The 27,618-nt window shown below is 38.3% G+C and overlaps 1 protein-coding gene across 1 annotated transcript in view; it reads right to left on the reverse strand.

Annotated features, from left to right (window-relative positions):
- Window positions 1-5,990: 5,990 nt before the first annotated feature.
- Wdfy2 (WD repeat and FYVE domain containing 2) overlaps window positions 5,991-27,618 on the reverse strand; it is a 125,805-nt gene continuing 104,177 nt past the window's right edge. The window contains exons 6-7 of the mRNA XM_067150727.2: window positions 15,259-15,491; window positions 5,991-6,794 (exon numbers count right to left, since the gene is read on the reverse strand). Of these exons, the coding sequence (XP_067006828.2) occupies window positions 6,656-6,794; window positions 15,259-15,491 (372 nt within the window). The 3' untranslated portion in view covers window positions 5,991-6,655. The remainder of the gene's footprint in view (window positions 6,795-15,258; window positions 15,492-27,618) is intronic.

The following is a 27,618-nucleotide window of genomic DNA, read 5'->3' on the forward strand; positions in this document are numbered from 1 at the left end:
TCACTGTATGGCACATTTTAATGATTTTATCTTGATGCTCTAGTTTGTCCAAGTTTTTAATCGGAATTCCATCTGGTAACTCTACAAGCATAAAGCAGTTACGGTATACATGCTCAAAGATAATTTTTAATGACATAGCTTACATTAACTAATCAGGTTCCATGAAAGACCACCTGTGAAACACTGAAATCAGGTGCAAGACTGGATTAAAGGACATTGGAAGAAAAATCTGGATTCAAAAGTGGAGCTGAGCAGGTCATACAGCAAGAATAGATCCCATGAAGCAGACAAGGGTGATAAGGAATAATACCTCAGATGGACAGCGAGGCAAGGGATGCCCTTTAACCGAGGGTTTGATGTCCTGAAATGGATTGCGGAACAAATATGGATGAGGACTGCACATGACAGAGGAATTTGGAATAAGATAAGGGAGGCCATTCCCCTGGGATGGGATTGAATGGGCTAGAACAAAACAGTTGTCATTAACATGTTTATGATCAAAATCTATTATTTAAGACTTACTAATAACACTTGTGTATTTAAGATGGAAGCAAACTAGCACCATTCATCAGTTGCAAAATTTTGTTAGTGTGCTGGCTGGAGGGTGAATGGTTCTTTTGATCTCTCTCGTGAGGATATAGCTGCACCACAATTTGAACCTTCTTGTAATTTTTAAGAATATTCATGCCTGAACTTATTCCTCTTTTTCAAACTCCCAATGTGTGACCAAAGATTTATCATTACCAAATCGAAGAAGCCATACAAGTTCCCATGATTATAATAAATGGTGTAAAGGTTGATAATATAAGGGGGGTAGTTTTTTTTACATAGGCAAATTAACATTGATGATTTTCTGTTAAAAAATTCAGAGAATTATGGTAATTTATGTTTAATAGTAATTACTGTATTTAGCCACGTAATTTTCTTATCCTCAATTTTGAAATGGGAGGTTTGCGGGAAAATAATTTGCATAATTTTCTCATGTTATGTAAAAAAAATTGTATCATCAGTGCTCTTTCTATTAATTTTTTTGCTAAATGAAACATATTTTTTTCATGTTATGTTTTATTCCATAACGACATTTCAAAATTGAACATGCACAACGATCTACACTCAGGGCCTAAAACAAAGGCAAGTATGTTAAAAGAAATTTCTGCAGCCAGCACATTCCAAAACCTGCATTATTTAAAACACAGTCTAGCCAGAGTGAATGGATTAAATTTTTACGTTATGTTCATATCTGAAAAAAATTGGTAGTTTAACAAAGCTTGTCTAGCCATAGCCCTATTGTTTCAATGGCCACTCATCAGTTTCTATGCAGCGACTGAAAAGCACAAACAGCAACACTGCAGTAATGAGACTACTCGGCTCGGCAAGCTACACATAATGTTAGTCTATGCACAGGATCACATGGATCGTTAGTATGCTAGCAGTAACCATGAGGGAGGTACGTACTTGTTCTATAACATATGCTGGTCTGTGCTAATTTATTTTTACATAAATGTAAGTGAATAATGGCAGGTAAGGGAAACTGGAGTTACAAAAAAAAAACACACTAATTTAAAAGTGATCGAAATTGGTAGAAAATTATTGTAGATAAATGAGGTAATCCACTTAATCAATACAATATAAAATTAGTACTTAATCACGGTACTAGTTTCGGCCTATTTATATTAGGCCATCATCAGCCATAAGGTCTTATACTTTAAAAAACTAATTGGTCATACACGTAATAAATATAGATAGCATAATACTTGAAAATTGTTCTGATCTACTATTCAATATACACTAAAATAAGTCAGTCTTGAAAATTCTTATAATGTGTTGGTATACTTCAATAAATATAAATCATTGTCTTGAAGATCTATAAATAATTTGTTGAACACTTGTAAATAATTAAAAGCAATTGGTGAAAAATTAAGATTAATTAAATTAATTTTATAGAAGTGTTAAACAAATTATTTATAAATCGTCAAGACAGTGATTTATATTTATTGAAGTATACCAAAACATAATAAGAATTTTCAAGCATTGTGTTACATCCTCAAGACAGTGACTTATTTGAATGTATATTGAATATTAGATCAGAACTATTTTCAAGTGTTATGCTATCTACTTTTGTTATATGTATGGCCACATAGTTTTTTAAGTGTTTTAAGACCTTATGGCTGATGGCCTAATATCAACAGGCTGAAACTAGTACCATGATTAAAATAAATTGAAGTACTAATTCTACATTGTATTGATTAGGTGGAGCCTCCGTGGCTCAGGCAGCAGCGCGTCGGCCTATCACCGCTGGGTTCTGTGGCTCAAATCCCAGTCATCCCATGTGAGATTTGTGTTGGACAAAGTGGAGGCGGGACATGTTTTTCTCCGGGTACTCCGGTTTTCCTTGTCACCTTTCATTCCAGCAACACACTCCAATATCATTTCATTGCATCTGTCAGTCATTCATCATTGTCCCAGAGGAGAGCGATAGGCTTCGGCAGCTGGCACAATTCCTATCCTCCTTACCTGGTAGAATGACTGGAAACAGGCTGTGGATTTTCAATGATTAGGTGGATTACCTAATTTATCTACAATATATATATATTATCATCAATATGGAACATGAAAATTATAAACTTTGGTAGAAAATAAAGGCAATCGTGCTGGAGCATGAATTTTGTGTACAGCCATCAGATATATGCTATTGGCATAAATAAAAAGGACAGCTGCAATGTGCCAAGAAGACTGCCTTACTTTGGGGTCCAAAATCAGGCCAGAAGGTGGCTGTATAGATTCATGAAGAGGAACAACCTTTCTCTTTGAAGAATACATCTGTATGCCAGCAATTACTGAAGGACCATAGCAAAAAAGTGGTGCAATACCATTGGTACGTTCAGTTTCAAAATTGAATTTCCAGAATTTTTCCTTCCCATTTCTTAGGTTAAAAATTGCTTTAAAAAAGGCAGGAAAATTATGCAAATATGGTAAAATTGATTGAAGTAGTATCCTTTAGCAAAACTAAGAGGATATTGGCACTGGAAATATCAAAAGGTCATCGTAATTTACAGAAAGAATAAAAAAGCTTGCAGGTTTATGCAAATGTTAATTTGGATACTAATCTGATTAAGGTTATTCAGAAATTTATCTTTTCTCCCAATATTATTTTTACATGAAGTTCGCTCTCAACAGACTGTTTAAAAAAAACAAGTCACGGTAATCTGAACCAAAGAGAAGTGACCTTACATTTTACAGGTGTTGTTTGAAATCTGAACTACTCATACCTTGGTGTCATCATTATTTACTTATTTATTTAATGGTCAATTGTGTTGTTGAAACTCTAACCCATCCTTTTCACTTACAGTGTAAACTAATCAAAGTTGCATTAAAATAGTTGCTAGTAATATGCACTGAAGTACCTGATAAGAAGTACTTGAAAGTCTGTTTTCCTCCTGATAAGGAGACAACATTACTAAAACCTAGCATCAGAGGAGATAAATGAGCAATGCCTTGCCTGCAATGAAGGTTACATGGCGTTAGTGTTACCTGATCGCATCACTGTATTTCTTATTGTGGTGATGTTGGCTATTGTAGTCTTGTATTACTTTTAATCACTGTAAGTCTAGAATACCACAAGAATGGAGAAAATTTGGCAAATACATTAAACTATGCATTTGCAAAGTATTTCCCATTATCCTTATCTGATTAAGGTTATTCAGAAATTTATCTTTCCTCTCAATATTATTTTGATATGAAGTTTGCTCTCAACAGACTGTTTAAAAAAAACAAGGCAAGAAGAAATACTTCTTGCCATTGATATCTATATCACAAAAACTTAAAAGTTTACAGACATAAAACTTGGTATTTGGAATCTACTTTAAAAATAAAGAAAAACTTATTTTTTGTTTTTGAAAAATCCAAAGAACAGGGGGTGAACGAGACTGACAAACGGGGTGGAATTAAAAAAAATATCTAGGCCTACAATATATCTCAGACACTTAACATGTTACAGACTTGAAAACTGGTACTTGGAATCTCCTGTTAAAGTAACGAAACACAGATAATTTGTTTTCAGAAAATCCACTTAAGGGAAACTGAAAAAGGGGGTGAATTTTTAAAATGGGCATATCTACAGAACCTCAAAACCTTAACATGTTACAGATGTGAAAATTGGTATTTTTAATCTTTTAAAAATAGAGCAACATGTATTTTTTTGTTCCTGGAAGAAACCACAGAAGGGCGGTGGTAAATAGGACTGAAAAGGGGGTTGAATTTTTTTCATTAAGATAGTGATATCTCAAAACTGAAGATGTTACAGATGTGAAAATTGGTATTTAGAGTCTTCTTTAAAAATAAAGAAATACGTATTTCTTTTTCTCGGAAAATCCACTTAAAGGGGGCGAAGGAATTGAAAAATGAGTTGAATTCTTTGTATGAGGATGTTTATATCTCAAAAACTACAGTAAAGATGTTGCATAAGTGAAAATTTGTATTTGGAATCTCCCTTAAAAATAAAGAAACCCGAATTCTTTTGTTTTAAGAAAATCCACTTAAGGGGATGAAAGAATTGAAAAATTACTTGAATTATTTGTACGAGGGTACTTATATCTAAAAATATAAAGATATTACTGACGTTAAAACAGGTAAGTGGACTATCCATTAAAAATAAAGAATCACGCATTTTTGATGGAAAACAACTTGGAAAATGGGGGGGGGGGGGAGAGGAGTTGAATTATTTTATGAGGATAAATATATCTCAAAACTGAATATGTTACATTCGTGATAAATGGTGTTTGGAAGATGCTTTATAAAGAAACACGCATTTTTTTGTTTTTGGAAAATTCACTTAAGGGGGGATTTGAAAGGAAGTAAAAAATGTTGAATTCTTTTATGGAGAAATATCTCAAAAACTGAAGGCTACAGACGTGAAAATTGTATTTGGAATCTCCTTTAAAAATAAAGAAACGCATTTTGAGAGGTGGCGGAAATCAACTTGGGGGGGGGGAGGATGAAAAAGGAGTTCAGTTCTTTTTATGAGGATACATATAGCTCAAGAACTGGAGATGTTACAGTCATGATAATTGGTATTTGGAAACTCCTTTATAAATAAAAGCGTATTTTTCATTTTCGGAAAATTCACTTAAGTGGGAGAGTGAAAGGAAATTTAAAAATTGAATTATTTTTATGAAGAAACTTAGGTCTCAAAAACTAAAGGTTACAGACGTGAAAAGTGGTATTTGGAATTTCCTTTAAAATAAAGGGAACACGTATTTTGAGTTGGGGTGGGTGGTGATCAAGGGTGGGGGCAGCTGAAAAAGGAGTTTAATTCTTTTAATGAGGATACTTACATCTTAAAAACTGAAGCTGTCACAGATGTGATAGTCTGTATTAAAATAAAGAAACATGTACTTTTTGTTTTCGGAAAATTCACTTAAGAGGGGGAGAGGGGTGGAAAAGTGAAGAAGAATTTGAATTCTTTTCATGAGAATACTTATATCTCAAAAACTGAAGGTGTTACAGACATACAGATGTGAAAACTGGTATTTGGAATCTCCTTTAAAAATAAAGAAACGTGTATTTTTTCGACTTGAGACAATGTTTCTTACATGTACAGTTCTGTGTCATATGGTCGTCTTAGCCCCAAAAGGCAATACCTCAAACGTTATTTACAAAGAGTTTCTGGGGTAAATGAAACTTTTTTTTTTTTTTGGTGAGTTTTTATACTTTAGGGATTTTCAGATAATGTCCTAGTACAGTGCCAAGGAACTATTACTTCTATCAAATTACATAATTGACGCGAGCGAAGCCACGGGTAACTGCTAGTACAGTATAAACTTCAGCCATCAGCATATTACCCATCTGCATATATTTAGAGGACATAAAATCAAAGCACACAAATGGCTGAAATAACAGCATACATGTTTCTCTCCAGCTATCCATATTCCTCAACATCTTTAAAATGAAGATCTAGTTCATGACTTGTTCTGAAGCAATATTTCATACAATGAAAACAACAGCCATAATTTATTTTCCTTTGTTTTATAGAACTTCAGAAAGCTGTTCACAACATGTATTTAGAATTTCAACTGTCTGAAAGATATCACAAATGCTAGATGGAAGATCATTCCTTAACTATTTCCTAAACATAGTTACAGTTCTAAAAGATTCACATTTTCAACTGGATTACTGTATACATCTAAATTATTATTTTTCATTTGCTCACAGTTTACCTTTCCTTCCTGAAGGAAAATAAATTATCAGACAAATCATGCACATTGTTTACAACTATTAAGAAAGAAACTGGGATATTTTCTGGCATGTTATCAACAACTGAAGTCTTGGAGCTTGTCATCATTGGAGAATATCATCAGCACCATTAAGATATGAGCAAAAAAGCTAAACTTAAAATAGCAAACATACTGCATTGGTTGGTAGTAATATTGGACCAGCTCAACCGTAATTGCTTGCAGGGTTCATGTAGTTCCAGTCATTCCAACATATATTCCTCTGCACACACACATTATTTTATACATATACATATATACAGTTATTATAACAGAATACAGTTTGGCAATCTGTTGACCAGTTTCCATTATTAAAGCACACTCTCTGTTTTATCACAATATTTCACAAAAAAAAAAAAAAGAAACAAAAAAATTCAAATCAGACTTTATTGCAATAATGCAGAAATATCCCAGACTTTTATGAGGCGGTCTTGCCCGACAGTCAGGAGTCGTTTGCGAGGCTCATCCAAGTCCATGTATACAATACTATGTTTGGCATCATGGAAAGTTGCCATTGGAGTGTGACTGCAAGAAAATAGAAACATCTTTATCAAAACTAAATTCCTGAACAAACCTTGAAGAAAACCTTAACAGGCAATAAGCAGGCACTCTAAAGTTGTTCTGGCAGTAGCGCCACACCTGTAGCTCAGATCCTTTCCAACAACAAATATGACCTAGGCCACCATAGCTCAATCAGCAGAACATCTAACACAAAACTGGAAGCTTGTAGATTTGGATCCCACTGATGTCTAGTTGGCCATTTTTTAAAAATCTCTTCAGCATGTACTATATAGTATTTACAGAATACAGTCTAATAAAAAACTTATATCAAAAACCTTATCAATTTGTTATTTTGTATTAATGCATAATATAAAAAATTAAATTCATCCTTCATATTTACCATCAGCCTATTAATTCAGGAGAATCTATTATAGTGACAAAGCATGGATCAAATCAAAAATACATAAAGGCTGGGATTTTTGTGCACCAAAAAGGTTCAATATAAGTAAACACACATTAAAACATTCACTGGGTCATGTCAAGGTAATTACTAAGAAAATAAATGCTTTTCCCTCCCCTTAATAAATATAACTATCAATCTACAAAATTGTTAATGTTTCTACATGTGTCTGGATAATAAATCATTACAGTAAGTTTCCAGAAACCTTTGTACGTATCAGAATGATAAGGTAAGGGTGTATTCTGCCTGAAGGCAGGTCCGAACCTCTGCAGAGGTGTGCCTGAGCCGGAGTTTACGTGCGGTAGGGTGGCCAGTTCCTTTCCGCTCCTCCATTCCCTTACCCACCACCAACAGCGCGTGGCAACACATCCAAATCTTGACCACGCCCAATGTTGCTTAACTTTGGAGATCTCATGGGATCTGTGTTTCAACACGGCTGCGGCCGTTGGCGGAATGATAGTGGATTATACCCAATATACAAATATTACAGAATTTTCTACAGTTCCAGACTACACAGATTTTGAGGTTAAACATATTCACAATACGTATGTGAGGTTATGCACATGTACAATACATATTTATCGGGTATAGTCCTATGTGGCATTTAATAGACAATTAAAATATATTAAACATAATAATTGAAGGTTTTATAAGTATTAGATTATGAGTAGGATGGCATACATATGGCAGGATCTGTTTTCAATTTTACTATAGGAGTTAACGATCATTCCTATCACCATTCGTATTGAGGTCAGGGACATGATTTTGTAGATTTTGTCACTGTGGTTTGTGCACATGTAATAGAATATTCCAGTTTGATCTACTCCAAACGAGAGGCCAGCTGATCGACTGTACCTTGAATGTTCGGATCCGTTAAATTTAGTGTCGCAAGAACATTTCCAGAAGTCGATGTTTCTAGACTGTTTAAAGTTAAAAACTTCATGATTGTTCCGTATTGAATAGAGAAATATACAATACTGAATAGAAGGAAGGATCCACCTTTCAATACTCTGCTGTTAAGTTGAACCAAATAGAAATTACAACTTGTTCATTTGGGACCGGTTTCAACACATTTAAAGTGTCATCATCAGCCAATTAGCAAAGCAGTGCAAAAATTAAGTCATAAAGATCTAAAAACCACTAACACAATGATCACAGACAAAAAATTAATTTCGTGCCAAAGCAATTCCAGTTGGTATTATTTCCCCTTTGAAATTCTTCTTGTGTGCTTTTCTCCTTCAACTTCCTTACTTCAATTCTTTTCTCTTCTTAATGGGTTTCTTTAATCTTTCCCACTTTCAGTTTTCCTATCACAACTCTATGATCTCCACCAAAGGCTTCTTCAGGCATGGTGTAACATCTAAAAGGTTCTTCCAGTGTTCTTTCTCTATGATTATATAATCAATTCATGGTCTTTCTTTGTCTATCTCCCCAACCATACCATGTAATCTTCTGACTGTTCTTCTTCCTAAACCAGGTGTTTCCAACAATCATTTGGTTCCTCCTGCAAAAATCCAACAACAATTTGCCTTCTGGATATACATTTCCATCCAACAACATCTTTCCATTCCAACTTGTGCATTTAGATCTTCATAAATAGGTACGCCCTATTACTCCAAATTTATGTCCGAAAAAAGATTCCACCTGCTCTTGAAATTCCTTCACTTTGCAAATAATTCCACAATAGGAAACTACAAAGTTCAGCCAATCCTCGACTATCACCTAAACAAATGTTCCTTGATCTATACTCCTGAAAAAATGTTTGTGTTGATGAATCCCTTCTCCTCTGGAGAGTATAACTAAATTGGGTACAGTTCATACCCTCAAAACGCAACAGATTTGACATGAAACTGTAAAAATTGTGTGAGTGTAGTTCTGGATATGTTTGGAAATTTACTCTGTATACTGATAAGGATACTGTATATAGTCAGAATCATCCAGGAGAAAGTACAACTACTCAGTGACGAGTCACTATGCAAGGTATATTGCTTGTACCTTGATATCTGGTATACTGGCCAAACATTGGTAGATAAGCTTTGTGAAAGGAGAACTGATGTTGTAGGGACCATAAGGACTAACAGAAAGGAGTTTCCAGACTTTGTGAAGAAGGTAAATTACAGAAGGGCGAAAGAGTTTCAGGCTATCGATAAAAACATGATCATGAAGTGGAAAGATTAAGTGTGATGTCACTCTTGTACACACTTTCAAAGATGATTCCATGGAGAAGATAAACTGAGAAAGGGAGTTATTGAGAAACCTATGTTAGTCCTGGACCTTAATAAGAAAATGGGAGTGGGGATAAGAATGACAGTCAACTCCACTGCTATAAAAGTGCTTGAGATGTCTCAAGATGTTCCAATACTTCATTGGTATGATTTGTCTATGTCCTCTACAAGAAACAAGGCAGAAAACTTCAGAAACTCTATATCCAATTGACACTTGGCAAGATATCGTGGTGCATCCAAAAACTGGTCGACCTTCTAAATCACCAAGGCCAGCTCGTCTCCTCAGCCGCTGCTTCCTGGAAGATACTCCCAGCATAGCATCAAGGAATAAACATCTCTGAAAATGTGTTGTATGTTGGTCCCAAGGAAAGAGGAAAGAAAACATCATACTGGTGTCCTGACTGTGAAAAGGCTTTGTGTGCAACACCTTGTTTCCGCCTATATCACACATAACAATTTACAAAACCCATCATCTGGATTCATGACGATAAAAATAATGTACATAATGTTAGTAACCCATTTTGATTCATAACAATGTAAATAATATTAGTAACCTATTACTGAAGTATAATCAATACCTTATTACATTAAACTAACTGTGTACACATTTATGAAGGAAATATTTAAATATCACAAAGTGAGAAAAAAAAGTACCCAGGGCAGGTTATGCACGTGGAGAATTTAGTACCTACCTACGGGGTTAAAACTGAATAAATAACAAACTAATGAAGTTACTGTGCTAGCACATAAATATAATTCGTAATAAAGTAATAGAGGTTTACACATAAAAGTCCCACAAATAGTCACAACACCAGTTCTAAACTTTAACATAGCCTTTTTTTTTTTTTTTTTTTTTTTTTTTTTGCTAGGGGCTTTACGTCGCACCGACACAGATAGGTCTTATGGCGACGAAACATAGCCTTGTGTGGCATTAAACAGGGAAATAAAGATTAAGAAGGAAGTGCAGATTAGAAAGATATACCAGTTAGGAATGGTTGTGAGAGTAAGGAGAGATAGAAGGAGTTCACTAGGAAATTGAATTCAGCAAAAAGAATCAGCTAAGGATAACATAATTGGCAGCCATATGATTTTTCGGGAGCAATGGATGGATATATATACCATATTTACTCTTATATTAGACCCCCCACCCCCTCCAGCTTTTCAAGACAAAGAAAATGAAAAAAATAAATTTTGCATACAAGACCTCCAACGTAATTCACCAGAGAAGGACAATGATTCCGCTTCGAAGCAGGTATAAGCCTTACTGCAGGACCGATGACATCACAAATTTGTAAATAGTTTTGTCCGTACGACCCCGTGCAATGAAAACACGCGTCGATGTCATGCGGTACAGTTGAATAAGTGAATAGTTTCATGTGCGACCCGCGCACTGTAAGCACGCAATCAGTCATGCTATACGTCTTTGTTTTATAGTTACGAATGCCAATGTACTGGTTAGCACAATTAGCTGCCGTTCTCGGGAGTTTGATTCCCAGTACCGTAATGCCAGAGATTTAGGAATGGCAGGAAGATTGATATGTGGTAAAGATTGTACATGCTGTTCCCCTCCATTGAGGGCATCTGAAAAGAGCTGCACCTATTCGGAATTAGGAAACAAGTTTACTTTATTTAAGAAATATTCACGGTTGTTGCTATTAACCTTTTCACTGCCGAGTTTTGATGACCAGGCGAGCCCTCTGAGTGGAGTATTTTTTAAGGAAGTAGCACTTTTACAGATACACGTTTTTTTTGTTTTTGTTTTTTGCTAGGGGCTTTACGTCGCACCGACAGAGATAGGTCTTATGGCGACAATGGGATAGGAAAGGCCTAGGAGTTGGAAGGAAGCGGCCGTGGCCTTAATTAAGGTACAGCCCCAGCATTTGCCTGGTGTGAAAATGGGAAACCACGGAAAACCATCTTCAGGGCTGCCGATAGTGGGATTCGAACCTACTATCTCACTATCTCCCGGATGCAAGCTCACAGCCTCTACGCGCACGGCCAACTCGCCCGGTAGATACATGTTTACTGATAATATTAATAAAATGCATATCGTCCCCTTAGTCCCGCAGCCCAATTCGGGGTCGGGGATGAAGTGAAATTATATGATGTCACACCACATTTTTACAGCCGGATGCCCTTCCTGATGCAAATCTCAGTTGAGAAGATAATATGAAATGAACGATGGTGAATGAAACTGGGTAAGGAAGTGGAAGGAATCGGCTGTAGCTTATGAATAGGAACTGTCCCAGCATTTGGTTGGGAGTGCAAAAAGGAAACCACAAAAAAAATCTTCCTCCGGACAGCTGATGGTGAGGTTCGAACCCACTCGCCTGCCGAATGCAGAGTTTGTCTCCATAGCCGTAGTATATTAATACGCGCGGCTACTCTGCTCGGTGATACCATTTTGTCCTCTTAGAAAATGTATACAGAGCACGCTCTTGTCCGCGTCTCATTTGAGTGACCAGAATGCATCTGGTTTCCGTCAACTATAGAACACTGACTTGATCAGCAACAACATGTCGCCTGGACACGCATTCACAGCCACATGGTCTCAAACTTAATTGATAGCCATCCAGGCATTTCATTTTATTGTTTAACGTGTAAATAGTTTTTGTGCATTTTGTTAATCATGTATAATTGTAATATAAGTTTTATTATGTGTAATATTGGTGAATAACACGGCCCTATGGTCTAATCACGTGCATAACCAAACTACAGTCCACTACCAGAGTAATCATCGCTGTTTAGTAATACAACATGTGTGCTACAGCATTCAGTTAGTCATTCCAACAGATACTATTACTGATATATAACAAAAAATTGTTGATCCAAGAACTGGTATTATCAAAATCATTTATATTTGTAGAAATAATAAATTATCTGAGGAAGGAGTGACAATTCCGCATGAGATTCATTATAACTACTTTGTCTCGCACTTTTTGTAGTTCAATATTGCCACTTAGATATTTTCCATCTTCATTATCAAAATATAGCCCTGCAAAATCACTATTTATGAGGAAACATTCAATTTTTTCGTCAACAAGACATGAATGTATACTTCAAGAAGCCATGATGGCTACACGTTAGCAGGAAAGAAATCCAATTCGAACGAAGCTGAAATAACAGCAGATTGTTTTCAAAACACGCAAAATGGAGTGGTATATCTGCCGTGCAGAACTTCTTTGAGCATTTCCAAGGAATCTCAAAGCACAACACTATATTGTGTTCATTTGTGAGATCGGTGAAGTACACACAAACGTATTTATACGGGTTTGGCAGTGAATGGGTTAATATAGCAGGTGGGATCATTAAAGTGATCGTTTAATACGAGGGGCGTACTATATTGTTTTACACTTTATTTTTTGTATGTCCGGGTAAGGTTCACATCTCACTATTGAAGGTGGTGACATGTAACTAGTGCATCGTTCCCCCATTTGGTAGCAGAATACGCACAGGGGCCAACGAATGCACTCGTCATAGCCATTTCATAACAACACTGTCAACATAGCAGCAGACAACATGGAACGCAACTGTCATGGACAGCGCTATACAACTGCAGAAATTCATTTGCGCTTGGTGGCAGTTTGTGGAGAACATGTGCCATCACGGAAAACAGTTTACAACTGGGCGGAAGGTTGGAAAACAGGGCGCACATTGGTGGGCAAGGGAACCAGTTCTGGAAGGAATGTGACAGTGTCAACACCAGCCAACATTGTCCGGGTCGAACAGGCCATGTAAGGAAACAAATGCATCACATTTATAGAAATGGAGGCAGCAACGGGAATTAACTGAAACACCTTGCAGCGAATCGTGCACAGCCACTTACAGTTGAGGAAGGTGTCATCCACGTGGGTGCCTAGACTCTTGTCTGCAGACGTAAAGCAGAGGAGTGTGGACATGTGCAGAAACTTTTGCAACGCCATGATCAAGATCCAGCCGACTTCATGGCTTCATGCCTGGCCCCACACTAGCCGAGAGACCACCGCTGCCATTGATCAAATGGGATTCACGGTGCTGCCACACCCACCATACTCTCCCGGCTTGGCATCAAGTTATCATCACCTGTTCTATTGCATAATACAATACCCTTATCCCTTTTCTCTACGGGGTCAAGTATGAAGCGAGACGAATCTTCGCAGCAAGTTTTTATTACTGGATACCCTTCCTGACGTCAACCTCAGACAAGTTAACGAGAGGAAACGAATTATATGATATGAGTAGCTAAAGCCAACCAGCCTACATTTACTTTATATGTAGGCCAAAAGTCGTGTTTACCATTTATTGTCTTTTTACATTTAGAATACTGCCTTCCAACAAAAGTAGTCAGTAAAACTCAGAATACATTCATAAGTTTGTTATAGAATAGTGTAGAATGTTTACATGTACAATTTATAGCTCTTTATAGCCTGTGTTCACTGCACAAAATTTGAAGCTGTCGCATATTGGACCTCCCTTTACTTTCTTTAGACTGTTATGCCTTTCAGCGTTCAGTCTGCAAGCCTCTGTGAATTTACTAAACGTCGCCACATTCCTCTATTTGCAACTAGTGCTGTGGTCTCATTTAGTTTTATACCTCTTATCTTTAAATTGTTAGAAACTGAGTCTAACCATCGCCATCTTGGTCTCCCTCTACGCCTTTTACCCTCCATAACAGAGTCCATTATTCTCCTAGGTAACCTATCCTCCTCCATTCGTCTTACATGACCCCACCACCGAAGCCGGTTTATGCATACAGCTTCATCCACTGAGTTCATTCCTAACTTAGCCTTTATCTCCTTGTTCCGAGTACCCTCCTGCCATTGTTCCCACCTGTTTGTTCCAGCAATCATTCTCGCCACTTTCATGTCTGTTACTTCTAACTTATGAATAAGATATCCTGAATCAACCCAGCTTTCGCTCCCGTAAAGCAAAGTTGGTCTGAAAACAGCCCGATGTAAAGATAGTTTCGTCCGGGAGCTGACTTTCTTCTTACAGAACACTGTTATTCGCAACTGCGAGCTCACTGCAATAGCTTTACTACACCTAGGGGGTCTAATACGCACATTATGTGGTCTCTCTTATGTCAATTACAGCTGTTTAGATAAATCCTGATGTGATAAATGTAGTGAACAAGCATGAAATATACTTAAAAATAAAGGTCTGGAAGCAGCTGTGGCCCTTAATTAAGGTACACAGTGTGAAAATGGAAAACATGGGAAATCATCTTCAGGGTTGCCAAAAGCGGGTTTCGAACTCGCTACCTCCAGAATGCAAGCTGACAGCTATGCGACCCAAACCCCGCAGCCACTAACTCGGTAGCTCCTCCTTTCATGGAAACATTGTAACAGGTGCTTCTTAACTCAACATGCAACTACTACTACTACTACTACTACTACTACTACTACTACTACTACTACTGTGGCATCCAGAGGGGCCTGGTGCAGTCTTTCAACCCAACCAATGATTAATTCTAATGCTGAAAGATGGCACAAACACCCAGCCCCCAAGCCATAGGAATTAACTAATGAAAACAAAAACCTGGACCCGGCCCAGGAATCTAACCATTTAGCTATGCAGCCAGACAATGCAACATGAAAATCGTGAAATTTAATTTTCCAAAAGGATGGATCACAATCCCATTGAGATACAGAAGTCTGGAATCATCTGAGTAACACACTGAACTAACAACAGTAAAAGCCTGGCTATATAAAAGATGATCTGTCACTTGCACACTGGCCACCTAAATCCCAATTCTATCACCTTGCAATATAAAACTATATAAAAACATAAAACCCTAAACTATATTATGAGATGGTAAACTTACTCAATGTCTTTGAGATCTCCATGGCATGGATCACAAACTCGAACATCAAATTCAAACCCCATAATGGGAATGGAAGCTCGTCCTGCACTGCAACGGTCACACACAGCTCTACCACAAAAACGGCAATGATGTTGACGTAAACCTAGCTGACGTTGGTCCATCATTGCACGTAGATTCCAAAAAAATGGACGACCACATCGCTGGCAACAATCAGATTCTCGCCATTCTGGAGTCTAAAAAAAAAAAACCACCTTCCATTATGTATAACTTACTGCTTAATTAGCAATAGGTATACTGTAATATAAAAAAGAATATTGTACATGATTGGACATATGAACCCTTCTATAAGAGACTTTTGCCTTTAATTGTTCAATTTGAAAACTTGTGTAAGCAAACTACACAGTTCTATTGTGTTCACAGTTCTATTCTGTCTTATTCCTATATAATATACACAGATACATCACAGATGTTCAGTAAATCCATGTAAAATGCTGAGCGTTTACAATCATAGATGTTCAGTAAATCCATTTAAAATGGAGTTATTTTAAAATCCCAAAAATGTATGTTAAACATGTTATGAATTTTACAAAATATTAATCACTATTTGAAACGATCACCTTTGGGACACACACAAACACACTGTTCCTCTTTACTATTCATCTATTAAGTTACACATGCTCAGGCAAGAAAACTATTAACAGTAAAATATAAATCGTATATATTATAATTATAACCTATTCTCTGACGTGCCGCCATTGAATTCAGAAGTCAAGAGCTGATTGCATACTAGTGTCAGATACCCAAGCCATTGTACAACAATAGACGACGTGGAAATGATTGCTAGAATTGCAGGCCATGTTTTCTTAAGTTGATAATATTAAGTGAAAGACTGAATTTGCATAAAATTTAATTGTACTAGTGGAAACAAACAATACGTGTGAATAAATTATTCACATAAGGCGCGTGCCAAATTGTAATACTGTGTTGTGGTTATTTTGTGGCAAAATAGTAAGATTGTGTTTTTAGCTTCAGGTTCAACCATGATTGGAATGGAACAGAAATGTATTTCTGCGATGATTACTGACAAGAGCATGATGTCCAAAATCTCAACATGGACTCTCGACAGGCCTCAAAGTTGTGCTAGATTCCATATGACACACATGGATAAACAGATGCCAGGAATCCAACTGACCAGGATTAACATCTACCACCATCAGTTGCTGAGTCTATGAAATATTGAGCACATAAGTTTTGTCCTTTTATATTTTCAGACATGCCAACTTTCAAAAGTCAAAAATCAGGAGTCTTTTTTTTTCTTTTCTTTTTTTTTTTTCTTTTTGGCGGTATATCCCGACATGTTACGATACATCAATGATGACGTAACTTTGAAGAATATTTAATTTTTTCCAGAATTCTTTTCTGGAAAGCTTTGATCTGAACTGAGTTTTTATCCTTGTAAACATGCTAACGAATAGTCTCACAGTTGGCATTGCTCTTTGGAAATGATAAAATAAAAAGCATTACGTTAGAGATTCCGTCATATTTAAGAACCCACCAGCTAATTGCATCTGTCTTGCCAGTGCCCATTCAACATCAATTCTCTCCAGCTACTTAGAGCTCAAGGAAAAACCTTAAAAAAATACAGGAATACTAAAGCTGTTCTTAAAATTGGGAGGTAAGTCTCTGTGATTAGGAAAGAGGGAGAAAGGCCAAAAATAGGAAGTCTCCTGCTTAAATCATGGGAGTTGGCACACCTATTAATTTTCATACGTATATAAATTTCAAATACCGGTATATATAGCTGCAACTTGAGCAAAATTGTAGGTTAACCTGTACATATTATTAATGGCATAACATGCGTAGCGTTATGAAAGCGAGATTGTGTCAAGATCTTCGCGATTTTAAATGTATTTATTACCAGTGGAAAGTAACTGGAAGTTTTGTTGTATCAGAGTAGATCTGCTCAGATAATAGTTAATTATCCATATCTGTGCAATTGCAACTTCATTTGAGATCTTGACTTCTCAATATAATATTTTTCAATGTATATTTCAGTAAGCACTTTGTATAAGGAATTTAAAAAGTCTTTTATAAGCCAGAATATATCCAATCGCCTGGCCAAGTCTTCACAGAATGAAACAATTTCCACAGCACATCACCTGTTTGGATAATCAAATACAAGTGTATAAATATGGGAAGAGTAAGTCTTCTTGGTCAGTGAGGAGATGATGCTTGTTTAGAAGGGCCTAACATCTAGGTTATTGGCCCCTAATGGTATGACAATGACATGAAATATGACAATTTAAAAGTCCAAAATTCATCCACTGACCAGAATTAAAAATGTGATGATTAAGAATGAATGAATGAATATGAATTTAAAATAATCAGCAGATCCAACTCAAAATATTGAAAGTTAAAAGTAATTCCAAAATAAATCCACTGATTAGAATTCAGGAAGACAACAATGAACCATGATTATGAACCTGAAACAATCAGTGGATCTGACCCGCAATGCCCCACCTTCCCAGAAACTATCTTAAAACAATATTATATACCGACCAAGGGGCTGCTTCCAAAGCATAATCCTGAATCGATGATAATATTTTTCATTGTATATTTCAGTATCTGAAGGGGTCTCAAATCCAGGTCAATAGCCCCTTATAATGGTACTTATTGCTAGTAAAATAGAACCATGGTATTTCTCAAGCAGCGGTACTAATCACAAGTAACGTAGTCTTACGGTGTTCCACACAATGTGGTACTACTCGCAAGAAATGTACGTCACACAGACCTATGGTGTTTCTCATAAAATGGTGCCACTCATAGGCAACGCAAACCAATGGTGTTCCTCACGTAAGTGGAGCTGGTATTCTCACTCTATTCCTCACATAACGGGTACTAATCACAGGCAACGCAGACCCAGGTGCTGCTCATATAGTAATACTAATCACAGGCAATGCCCAGACCTGTGGTTTTTCTTACATAATGGTACCAATCACAGGCAACATAAGCCCGTGGTGTTCTGCATATAGTGGTACTAATCACGGGTACGGTAAACCCATAGTGAACCACCCACTTTTGCTAATAATCACAAACCTATTGTGTACCTAACATACTGGTACTACTCGCAAGTAAAGGTGACCCATGGTGTTCCTCGCTTGATGGTACTAATCACAAGTAGTCTCATGGTTCTAATTCATTAATCCCTTGGTCGCCCCTTTTAGTTGCCTCTTACGACAGGCAGGGGATACCGTGGATGTATTTATCGTAAGTGTCCCCCAACAGGGGGTAGGTCAGCGAGAGCCTGCACAATTATTATAATGTGTATAGTTTGGGACAAAACATGACGACCTCAATCGTTGGAAGCGAGCTGGAAACCAGCTGTCAATCCCACTCTGCACCCTGCTGAGTTAATGAGCTCCATGTGATCCTTGCTTGGTATGGAAAGGCTGCCAAACCACTCTCTTCAGTCTTGATACTTTCTTCGTGCCAAGTGTAGTGCAGTGACCTAGTGAGCATTATTAATAGGAACATATGAAATGACTGATCGCCTTCTTCTTCTTCTTCTTCTTTTCCTACTGCTTTTCCCCACACATGTGGGGTCACGGGTGAGAACTGCGTCGCACATGTGTATTTGGCCCTGTTTTACGGCTGGATGCCCTTCCTGCTGGTTGGTAGTGTAGTGTGTTGGGTGAATATGAAGAGGAGAGTGTTGGAACGGACACAAACACCCAGTCCCTGAGCCAGAAGAATTAATCAGAGGTGATTAAAATCCCCGACCCAGCCGGGAATCGAACCCAGGACCCTCTGAACTGAAGGCCAGTACCCTGACCATTCAGCCAACGAATCGGACATGAAACGACTGATGTTTGTAATATTTATAACTTATCAGTTTAGCCCTCCTCTGCGAACCATGTGACCTTGCCGCGGTGGGGAGGCTTGCGTGTCCCAATGATGCAGATAGCCGAGCCGCAGGTGCAACCATATCGGATGGGTATCTGTTGAGAGACCAGACTAATGAATGGTTCATCGAAAGGGGGGTAGCAGCCTTTCGGTAGTTGCAAGGGCGGCAGTCTGGATGATCTGATACGGCCTTGTAATAATACTCAACATGGCTTAGCTGTGTTGATACTGCTACACGGCTGAAAGCAACGGGAAACTACAGCCGTAACTAACTCCCGAGGACATGCAGCTCTCTCTGTATGAATGATGTACTGATGATGGCTTCCTCCCGGGTAAAATATTCCGGAGGTAAACTAGTCCCCCATTCGGATCTCCGGGTGGGGACTACACGAGAGGGGGCGATCATCAGGAAGATGGATACTGACATTCTGCGAGTCGGAGCGTGGAATGTTAGAAGTTTGAATCGTTGTGGTAGGTAAGAGAATCTGAAAAGGGAGATGGATAGGCTAAAGTTAGATGTAGTTGGCATAAGTGAAGTACGTTGGCAGGAAGAACAAGATTTTTGATCAGGCGACTACCGAATTATCAACACAAAATCAACCAGAGGAAATGCAGGAGTTGGTTTAATAATGAATAAGAAAATAGGGCAGCGGGTAAGCTACTACGACCAGCATAGTGAAAGAATTATTGTCATCAAGATAGACACCAAACCAATGCCCACCACAATAGTGCAGGTCTATATGCCTACTAGTTCAGCGGATGATGAAGAAATCGAAAGAATATATGAGGAGATAGAAGATTTAATACAATATGTAAAAGGTGACGAGAATCTAATTGTGATGGGAGACTGGAATGCAGTGGTAGGCCAAGGAAGAGAAGGTAGTACAGTAGGAGAATTTGGATTGGGACAAAGGAACGAAAGAGGAAGTCGGCTGGTTGAATTCTGCACTGATCATAATTTAGTCCTTACCAATACTTGGTTCAAACACCACAAACGACGGCTGTATACGTGGACGAGACCTGGAGACACTGGAAGGTATCAAATAGACTTCATTATGATTAGGCAGAGATTCAGAAACCAGGTGTTGGATTGCAAAACTTTCCCAGGAGCAGACGTGGACTCTGACCACAACTTGTTGGTCATGAAATGTCATCTGAAGTTGAAGAAATTGAAGAAAGGAAAGAATGCAAAAAGATGGGATCTAGACAAGTTGAAAGAAAAGAGTGTGAGGGATTGTTTCAAGGAACATGTTGCACAAGGACTAAATGAAAAGGCTAAAGGAAACACTATAGAGGAAGAGTGGAAAGTCATGTAAAATGAGGTCAGTAGGGCTGCTGAAGAAATGTTAGGAAAGAAGAAAAGATCAACTAAGAATCAGTGGATAACTCAGGAGATACTAGACCTGATTGATGAACGACGAAAATACAAGAATGCTAGAAATGAAGAGGGCAGAAAAGAATACAGGCGATTAAAGAATGAAGTGGATAGAAAGTGCAAGGTAGCTAAGGAAGAATGGCTGAAGGAGAAATGCAAGGATGTCGAAGGCTGTATGGTCCTGGGAAAGGTAGATGCTGCATACAGGAAAATCAAGGAAACCTTTGGAGAAAGGAATCTAGGTGTATGAATATTAAGAGCTCAGATGGAAAACCACTTCTAGGGAAAGAAGACAAAGCAGAAAGATGGCAGGAGCATATCCAACAGTTGTATCAAGGTAAAGATGTAGATAATTTGGTTCTGGAACATGAAGAGGCTGTTGATGCTGATGAAATGGGAGACCCAATTTTGAGGTCAGAGTTTGACAGAGCTGTGAGAGACCTCAATAGGAACAAGGCACCTGGAATTGATGACATTCCCTCTGAATTACTGACTGCCTTAGGCGAAACCAGCATGGCAAGGTTATTTCATTTAGTGTGCAAGATGTATGAGACAGGAGAAGTCCCATCCGATTTTCGGAAGAATGTTGTTATACCTATTCCCAAGAAAGCTGGTGCTGACAGGTGTGAAAACTACCGCACCATTAGTTTAGTATCTCATGCCTGCAAAATTTTAACACGTATTATTTACAGAAGAATGGAAAAACAAGTTGAAGCTGAGTTGGGAGAAGATCAATTTGGCTTCAGAAGAAATGTACGAACACGTGAAGCAATCCTGACTTTACGTCTGATCTTAGAGGATCGAATCAAGAAGGACAAGCCCACATACATGGCATTCGTAGATCTAGAAAAGGCATTCGATAATGTTGATTGGATCAAGCTATTTATGATTCTGAAGATGATAGGGATCAGATACCGAGAACGAAGAATTATCTACAATCTGTATAAAAATCAGTCTGCAGTGATAAGAATCGAGGGCTTTGAAAAAGAAGCAGCAATCCAGAAAGGAGTGAGGCAAGGCTGCAGTTTGTCCCCTCTCCTTTTCAATGTTTACATAGAACAGGCAGTAAAGGAAATCAAAGAGAAATTTGGAAAGGGAATCACAGTCCAAGGAGAAGAAATCAAAACCTTGAGATTTGCCGATGATATTGTTATTTTATCTGAGACTGCAGAAGATCTCGAGAAGTTGCTGAATGGTATGGATGAAGTCTAGGGTAAGGAGTACAAGATGAAAATAAATAAGTCCAAAACAAGAGTAATGGAGTGCAGTCGAACGAAGGCAGGTGATGCAGGAAATATTAAGATTAGGAAATGAAGTCTTAAAGGAGTAGATGAATATTGTTACTTGGGTAGTAAAATAACTAACGATGGCAGAAGTAAGGAGGACATAAAATGCAGATTAGCACAAGCAAGGAAGAGCTTTCTTAAAAAAAGAAATTTGCTCACTTCAAACATTGAAATCGGAATTAGAAAGATGTTTTTGAAGACTTTCGTGTGGAGCGTGGCATTGTATGGAAGTGAAACATGGACGATAACTGGCTCAGAAAGAAAGAGAATAGAAGCTTTTGAAATGTGGTGTTACAGAAGAATGCTGAAGGTGAGATGGATAGATCGAATCACGAATGAAGAGATACTGAATCGAATTGGTGAGAGGAGATCAATTTGGCTAAATTTGACGAGAAGAAGAGTTAGAATGATAGGACACATCTTAAGACACCCAGGACTTGTTCAGTTGGTTTTTGAAGGAAGTGTAGGGGCTAAGAACGGTAGGGGTAGACCAAGGTATGAATATGACAAGCAGATTAGAGCAGATGTAGGATGCAATAGTTACGTAGAAATGAAAAGGTTAGCACAGGATAGGGTGGCATGGAGGGCTGCATCAAACCTGTCTATGGACTGATGACTCAAACAACAACATCAGTTTAGCGCTAGAGCAGTAATATGTCGGTCTTCTTCCAGCCGTGGGTGAATCAAGAATCACAGTGTAATGAAGCGGAATTAAATCAGCTGCCTGGACCTCCTCCTCCTCCTTCACCAAGAATTCTAACTAAAAATGATAAAAATGTGATTGGCAGAGGTGTTAAATTACAAAAACAAACCGTGATGTTGGTGAGAAACAAATTTCTTACGAGGTGTTTTAGGAAATGGCGATGTTACAACTGGTAAAAATTTAAAGAATTTAGCATTGGAAACGACCAGAATCTGTGTTACTACGGTCAAAGAAATAGTTAAAATAAGTGATGTCAATACCTATGTCACTGAAAGAAAAAAAAAGTTAAATTTGATAAAATATAAGATTTCACTCGGGGCCTGCTTCGTCGAACAGTTTTTTTAGTATTACAGGGACAGTAAAGCTCCAACAAAGGTGACCTAACAAGACAGGTGGGACAGATTATCAGTTTCTGGATGGGGCAAAGACACTGTCGGCTTCTGAAAAGTATGGGGTTTAAAAACCTGACTGTACCTAAAAAGTGTTTAAATGCTGAAACACCTGAAATAATTGCTTGGCGGTATAGACATCTTCAAGATATTAGAGATCTTCAGGCCCAAGGTTACACTGACATATATCTGCATGAATCGGGGTTCGACAGTAACTGTTGCAGAATGAAGTGGACAGACGATTCTGACAATTGTGCTGTAACAACCCCATTCAACAAAGGTGATAGAATAGTTATTTTCCATTGCGGTGGACGTTTTGGTTTTATTAGTGATGCTCTTCTAGTTACACATACTAAAATGGCAGATGCTCCCATGGATTACCATGGCAGCATGAAATTGGAAATCTTTGAAAACTGGTTTGAAGAGAAGATACTACTAAGGTTAAGTTATAAGGAGATTCCCACCTTCCAATACTTGTCAATTTCTATATAATGGTTTTATCAATTACATTATGTAGAGATTAATAAAACCATTAATATCTCCTTATAACTTAACCTTAGTTGTGTTGAGCCAATACGGGACAAAACATGAGATTTATAAGCTGAGAAGATACTACGACGCCTAGAAGGACCACCTGTGATAGTTATGGAAAATGCCTCTTACCACAGCCATGTATTTAACCCTAAACCCAATCAATCCTGGAAAAAAGATCTAATCCTTCAATATATGATCGATAAAAATATTCCTGTCCCTCATCATGTTCCTAAAATACAAGCACTTCTCGAAATTATTGCGGAGAACATGCCTATTGGAGAAAGAAAAAGAAAGTATGTTGTAAACCAATTGGCAGCCAGTTATGCACACACCATACCGCCATACCACTGCATTTTTAATCCCACTGAGATGGTGTGAGCAGAGATATGAAGGAGGACTGTATCACAAAATCTTTTTTTTTTTTTTTTTTGCTAGGGGCTTTACGTCGCACCGAGACAGATAGGTCATATGGCGACGATAGGATAGGAAAGGCCTAGGAGTTGGAAGGAATCGGCCGTGGCCTTAATTAAGGTACAGCCCCAGCATTCGCCTGGTGTGAAAATGGGAAACCACGGAAAACCATCTTCAGGGCTGCCGATAGTGGGATTCGAACCTACTATCTCCCGGATGCAAGCATCACAAAATCTAAGATAGAAACCATTGGAAGAAATTATTCAATTATTGAAGGAAGCCTGAATGTTTGCGACATCTGATAAACAGAGAAATTACATCAGCCACATGGAGAAAATAGAAAATAGCTACAAGAACATCCAGCCCTATGTTTAAACTTTTCTTTATGATCACTCTATTGTTGTAAGTGACCGTTGCCACCTGTTCCCGATTGTGATGTATTTGTTAATAATAATAATAATAATAATAATAATAATAATAATAATAATAATAATAATAATAATAATAATAATAATAACAACAACAACAACAACAATATAGTTTTTCTGGGGACCCTCAAATTAAATTAAGTCGCTTTTCCTCCTTTTACAAATGTGTATGAATAATAAAGTAAAATAAATTAAAAGTAAAAAAATAACAATTTGAAGTGGGAGTTAATGCCTTAAAGTGTATTGCTTTCCTGTAACTGTCAGAGGCTACCATCTGGGCCACGGAGGAGCCAATAATGAAACTAATTATGAATAATAATAATAATAATAATAATTCAGTTTTCTCTTCATTCAGTATGAGTATATTTTTTCATTTTCCAAAATGGTTCACATTACAAAGTGTGCAGCTATTCGAGGGATAAAATTGGGTAATTTGAACATTCATTCTGTTAATTACACTGACTGAGCAAATGTCATTGGATAGCAGAGCATGGATGCACAGGTGTGTTGTCTGCGCATCACATGCCCCCTGTGCCAACAGCAGTTGTATAGGAGACCTTGTGAGCAGTGGCTGTGCATGTGACAGGTGTAACATGGAACATCGTCGTGAGCTGACACCATTCGAACGGGGTATGGTGGTCAGAGTCCAACGGATGGGAAGTGCGATTTCGGAAGTGGTGCGCGAATTCGGCTTCACACGATCAACCATGTCCAGGGTGTATCGTGACTGGTTGAATGCGGGTGTCACCGTCCATAACAGACGAATGACCGGCCGTCCGTCCACCCACCCTCGATGACCGTGACCGGCGACATCTGAGACGGATTGTCAATAGTGACAGACAAGCAACCGTGCAACAAATCACGGCTCAATTCAACACAGGCCGTGCTAGACATGTCTCCCAGTGGACAATCCGCAGGAACATGGGTTCCATGGGGTATGGGAGCCGGTGCCGCACACGGGTGCCACTGTTAACTCAACGTCATCGGGCACAACAACTCGCATTTGTCGCTAGTCACCAGGGATGGACACTGGAACAATGGCGTAACGTGATATGGTCATACGAATCACTATTTCAACTGCACCATGCCGATGGGAGGCATCGTGTATGGTGCAGACCACATGAAGCGATGGATCCCGCCTGCCTCGAAGGTGTGGTCCAGGGTGCTGGTGTCTCTTATGGTCTGGGGTGCATTTTCCTGGTATGGAATGGGCCCCCTAGTTGTTCTGGAAGAGACTTTGAATGGTACGTGGTATGCTGAGCTGCTCGGAGACCATCTCCACCCATTTTTGGCCTTCCATTGCCTAGACGGTTCTGGGGTGTTTCAAGATGATAACGCGCCACCACATCGCTCCCACGTCGACCGGGAATGGTTCCAGGAACATGCAGCGGAGGTCCAACGACTGCCATGCCCACCGAGGAACCTCGATATGAACCCTATCGAGCATATCTGGGATGTCCTGGAACGCAGGCTCCGTGTCATGGATCCCGCACCCGCGAACAGACCCGCATTGGCGGCCGCTCTGCAAACGATTTGGAGTCAGCTGCGTCCAGAGGACTACCAGGGACTTGTTGACTCGCTTCCACGGCGTCTCACTGCAGTTCGCAGGGCCAGAGGAGGCCCCACACACGATTAGGTGACTATCCCATGACATTTGCTAAGTCAGTGTATATGATAATAGCATCAACAACAGCAGCAAATTATATTATTTTTTTTAAAGTTATTATTCATGTGTCTATTTCAGCCTTATAGTGTTCCGGCATTTACATGAAACGGAAAACTACAGAAATCATTTCAAGAACAGCCGACGGTGGGATTTGAACCCACGGCACCTCCCAACTTCAGGTTAGTAGCCTCTCGCCCTATCACTGAGCTAGTCCAGTTTTATGTGTTGTTTAAGTTCACATTTTAGTACTGAGGGGTCTCTCTTCATTACCTCATAACCTACTTTGGAATGCCATAATACAATATTAACATTATTTTGTCATGTCTAAATTCCCGAATAATAATAATAATAATAATAATAATAATAATAATAATAATTCAGTTTACAACGAAATGACAAATAAGTTACATTCCATAAAAATGTTTTTTCCTGCTCTGGCTCGTTTGGTGCTAATGAGGTAGATGATTTGGGAACTCTGACTACGACAGACGTAGTAAATCCTATAAGCCACTAATAGACACCGGGCTGCCGCTGGAAGGTAGTGGTGTGAGGCGAGGTCGTCATGTTTTGCCCTCAACTGTAATACCTACATAGTTTTATTCAGGTCAGGATACAGAGTCATGTATACGAGCAGTTTAAGGTCGTCAAAATTAATTAATGAATTATAGTACCGGTACGTGCCTGTAGTGTAGATGACATTTCTTGGAAATGTATGTGTGTGTGCTTATAGTTTGATCTTCGACAAATCCCAGAATATTTTGTAGATGTGAATACTATAGAAGAAAGGTCTTTTTATCCCAGATGTCATGTGGAGAATTACTGAGAAAAGAACTTGTCTTCTATGAAGTAATACACGTATACAGTGTGGATTTCTTCAAGGAATGATATTCTGACAAGGTACTGAATTGCATCTGAATAAATTTAGGGATAGGTCCATGTCATCACAATCTACAATACATTACCTTAATGTAGAGATAGAATTGTGCACGAGTTTAATATCTACCCAACAATCATTTCTAGCCATATGCAGAATGTGGAGAACCTGCAGATACTATTCTACGGTTCTGATGGACTTTTTATGATGTTATGGTATTGTCATTTGGTTCAGAATGTTACTTCTCTTTCAGAAGCAGACGCCGAAGGATGTCAGGATTGGTTTTCTGCTTTGGATTTAGTGATTTATTCATGGACTGATATTTATCATAGAGCCTAGGTTTTCTTTTTGTGTGATGTGGTCGTTATTTAGTTTGTTTTTCAGGATCCTTTTATTTTGCTATTTGCTTTACGTCGCACCGACACAGATAAGTCTTATGCCGACGATGGGAAAGGAAATGGGTAGGAGTAGGAAGGAAGCGGCCGTGGCCTTAAGGTACAGCTCTAGCATTCGTCTGGTGTGAAAATGGGAAACCAGTCCACGAGACAGAAGAATTAATGACGCGCAATGCTTTCAATTGTAGAAATAATTTATATATTTTCTCTTGAGATTTTTGTTTGTTTTAATGTTGTCAATCTTATGTTAATTTTAAGGACACTTCCTCCAAAGCATTTGTTTGTCAATTTATGTATTTTTCATCTGAACAGTGTTATGTGGCTGAAGATGTTGATAATATACAAAACATGTACCACTTTTAACCATTAAATTGCCTTAGGCAATCATTGTATCGA

This window comes from Anabrus simplex, chromosome 7 (assembly GCF_040414725.1).
Source record: "Anabrus simplex isolate iqAnaSimp1 chromosome 7, ASM4041472v1, whole genome shotgun sequence".
NCBI lineage: Eukaryota > Metazoa > Arthropoda > Insecta > Orthoptera > Tettigoniidae > Anabrus > Anabrus simplex.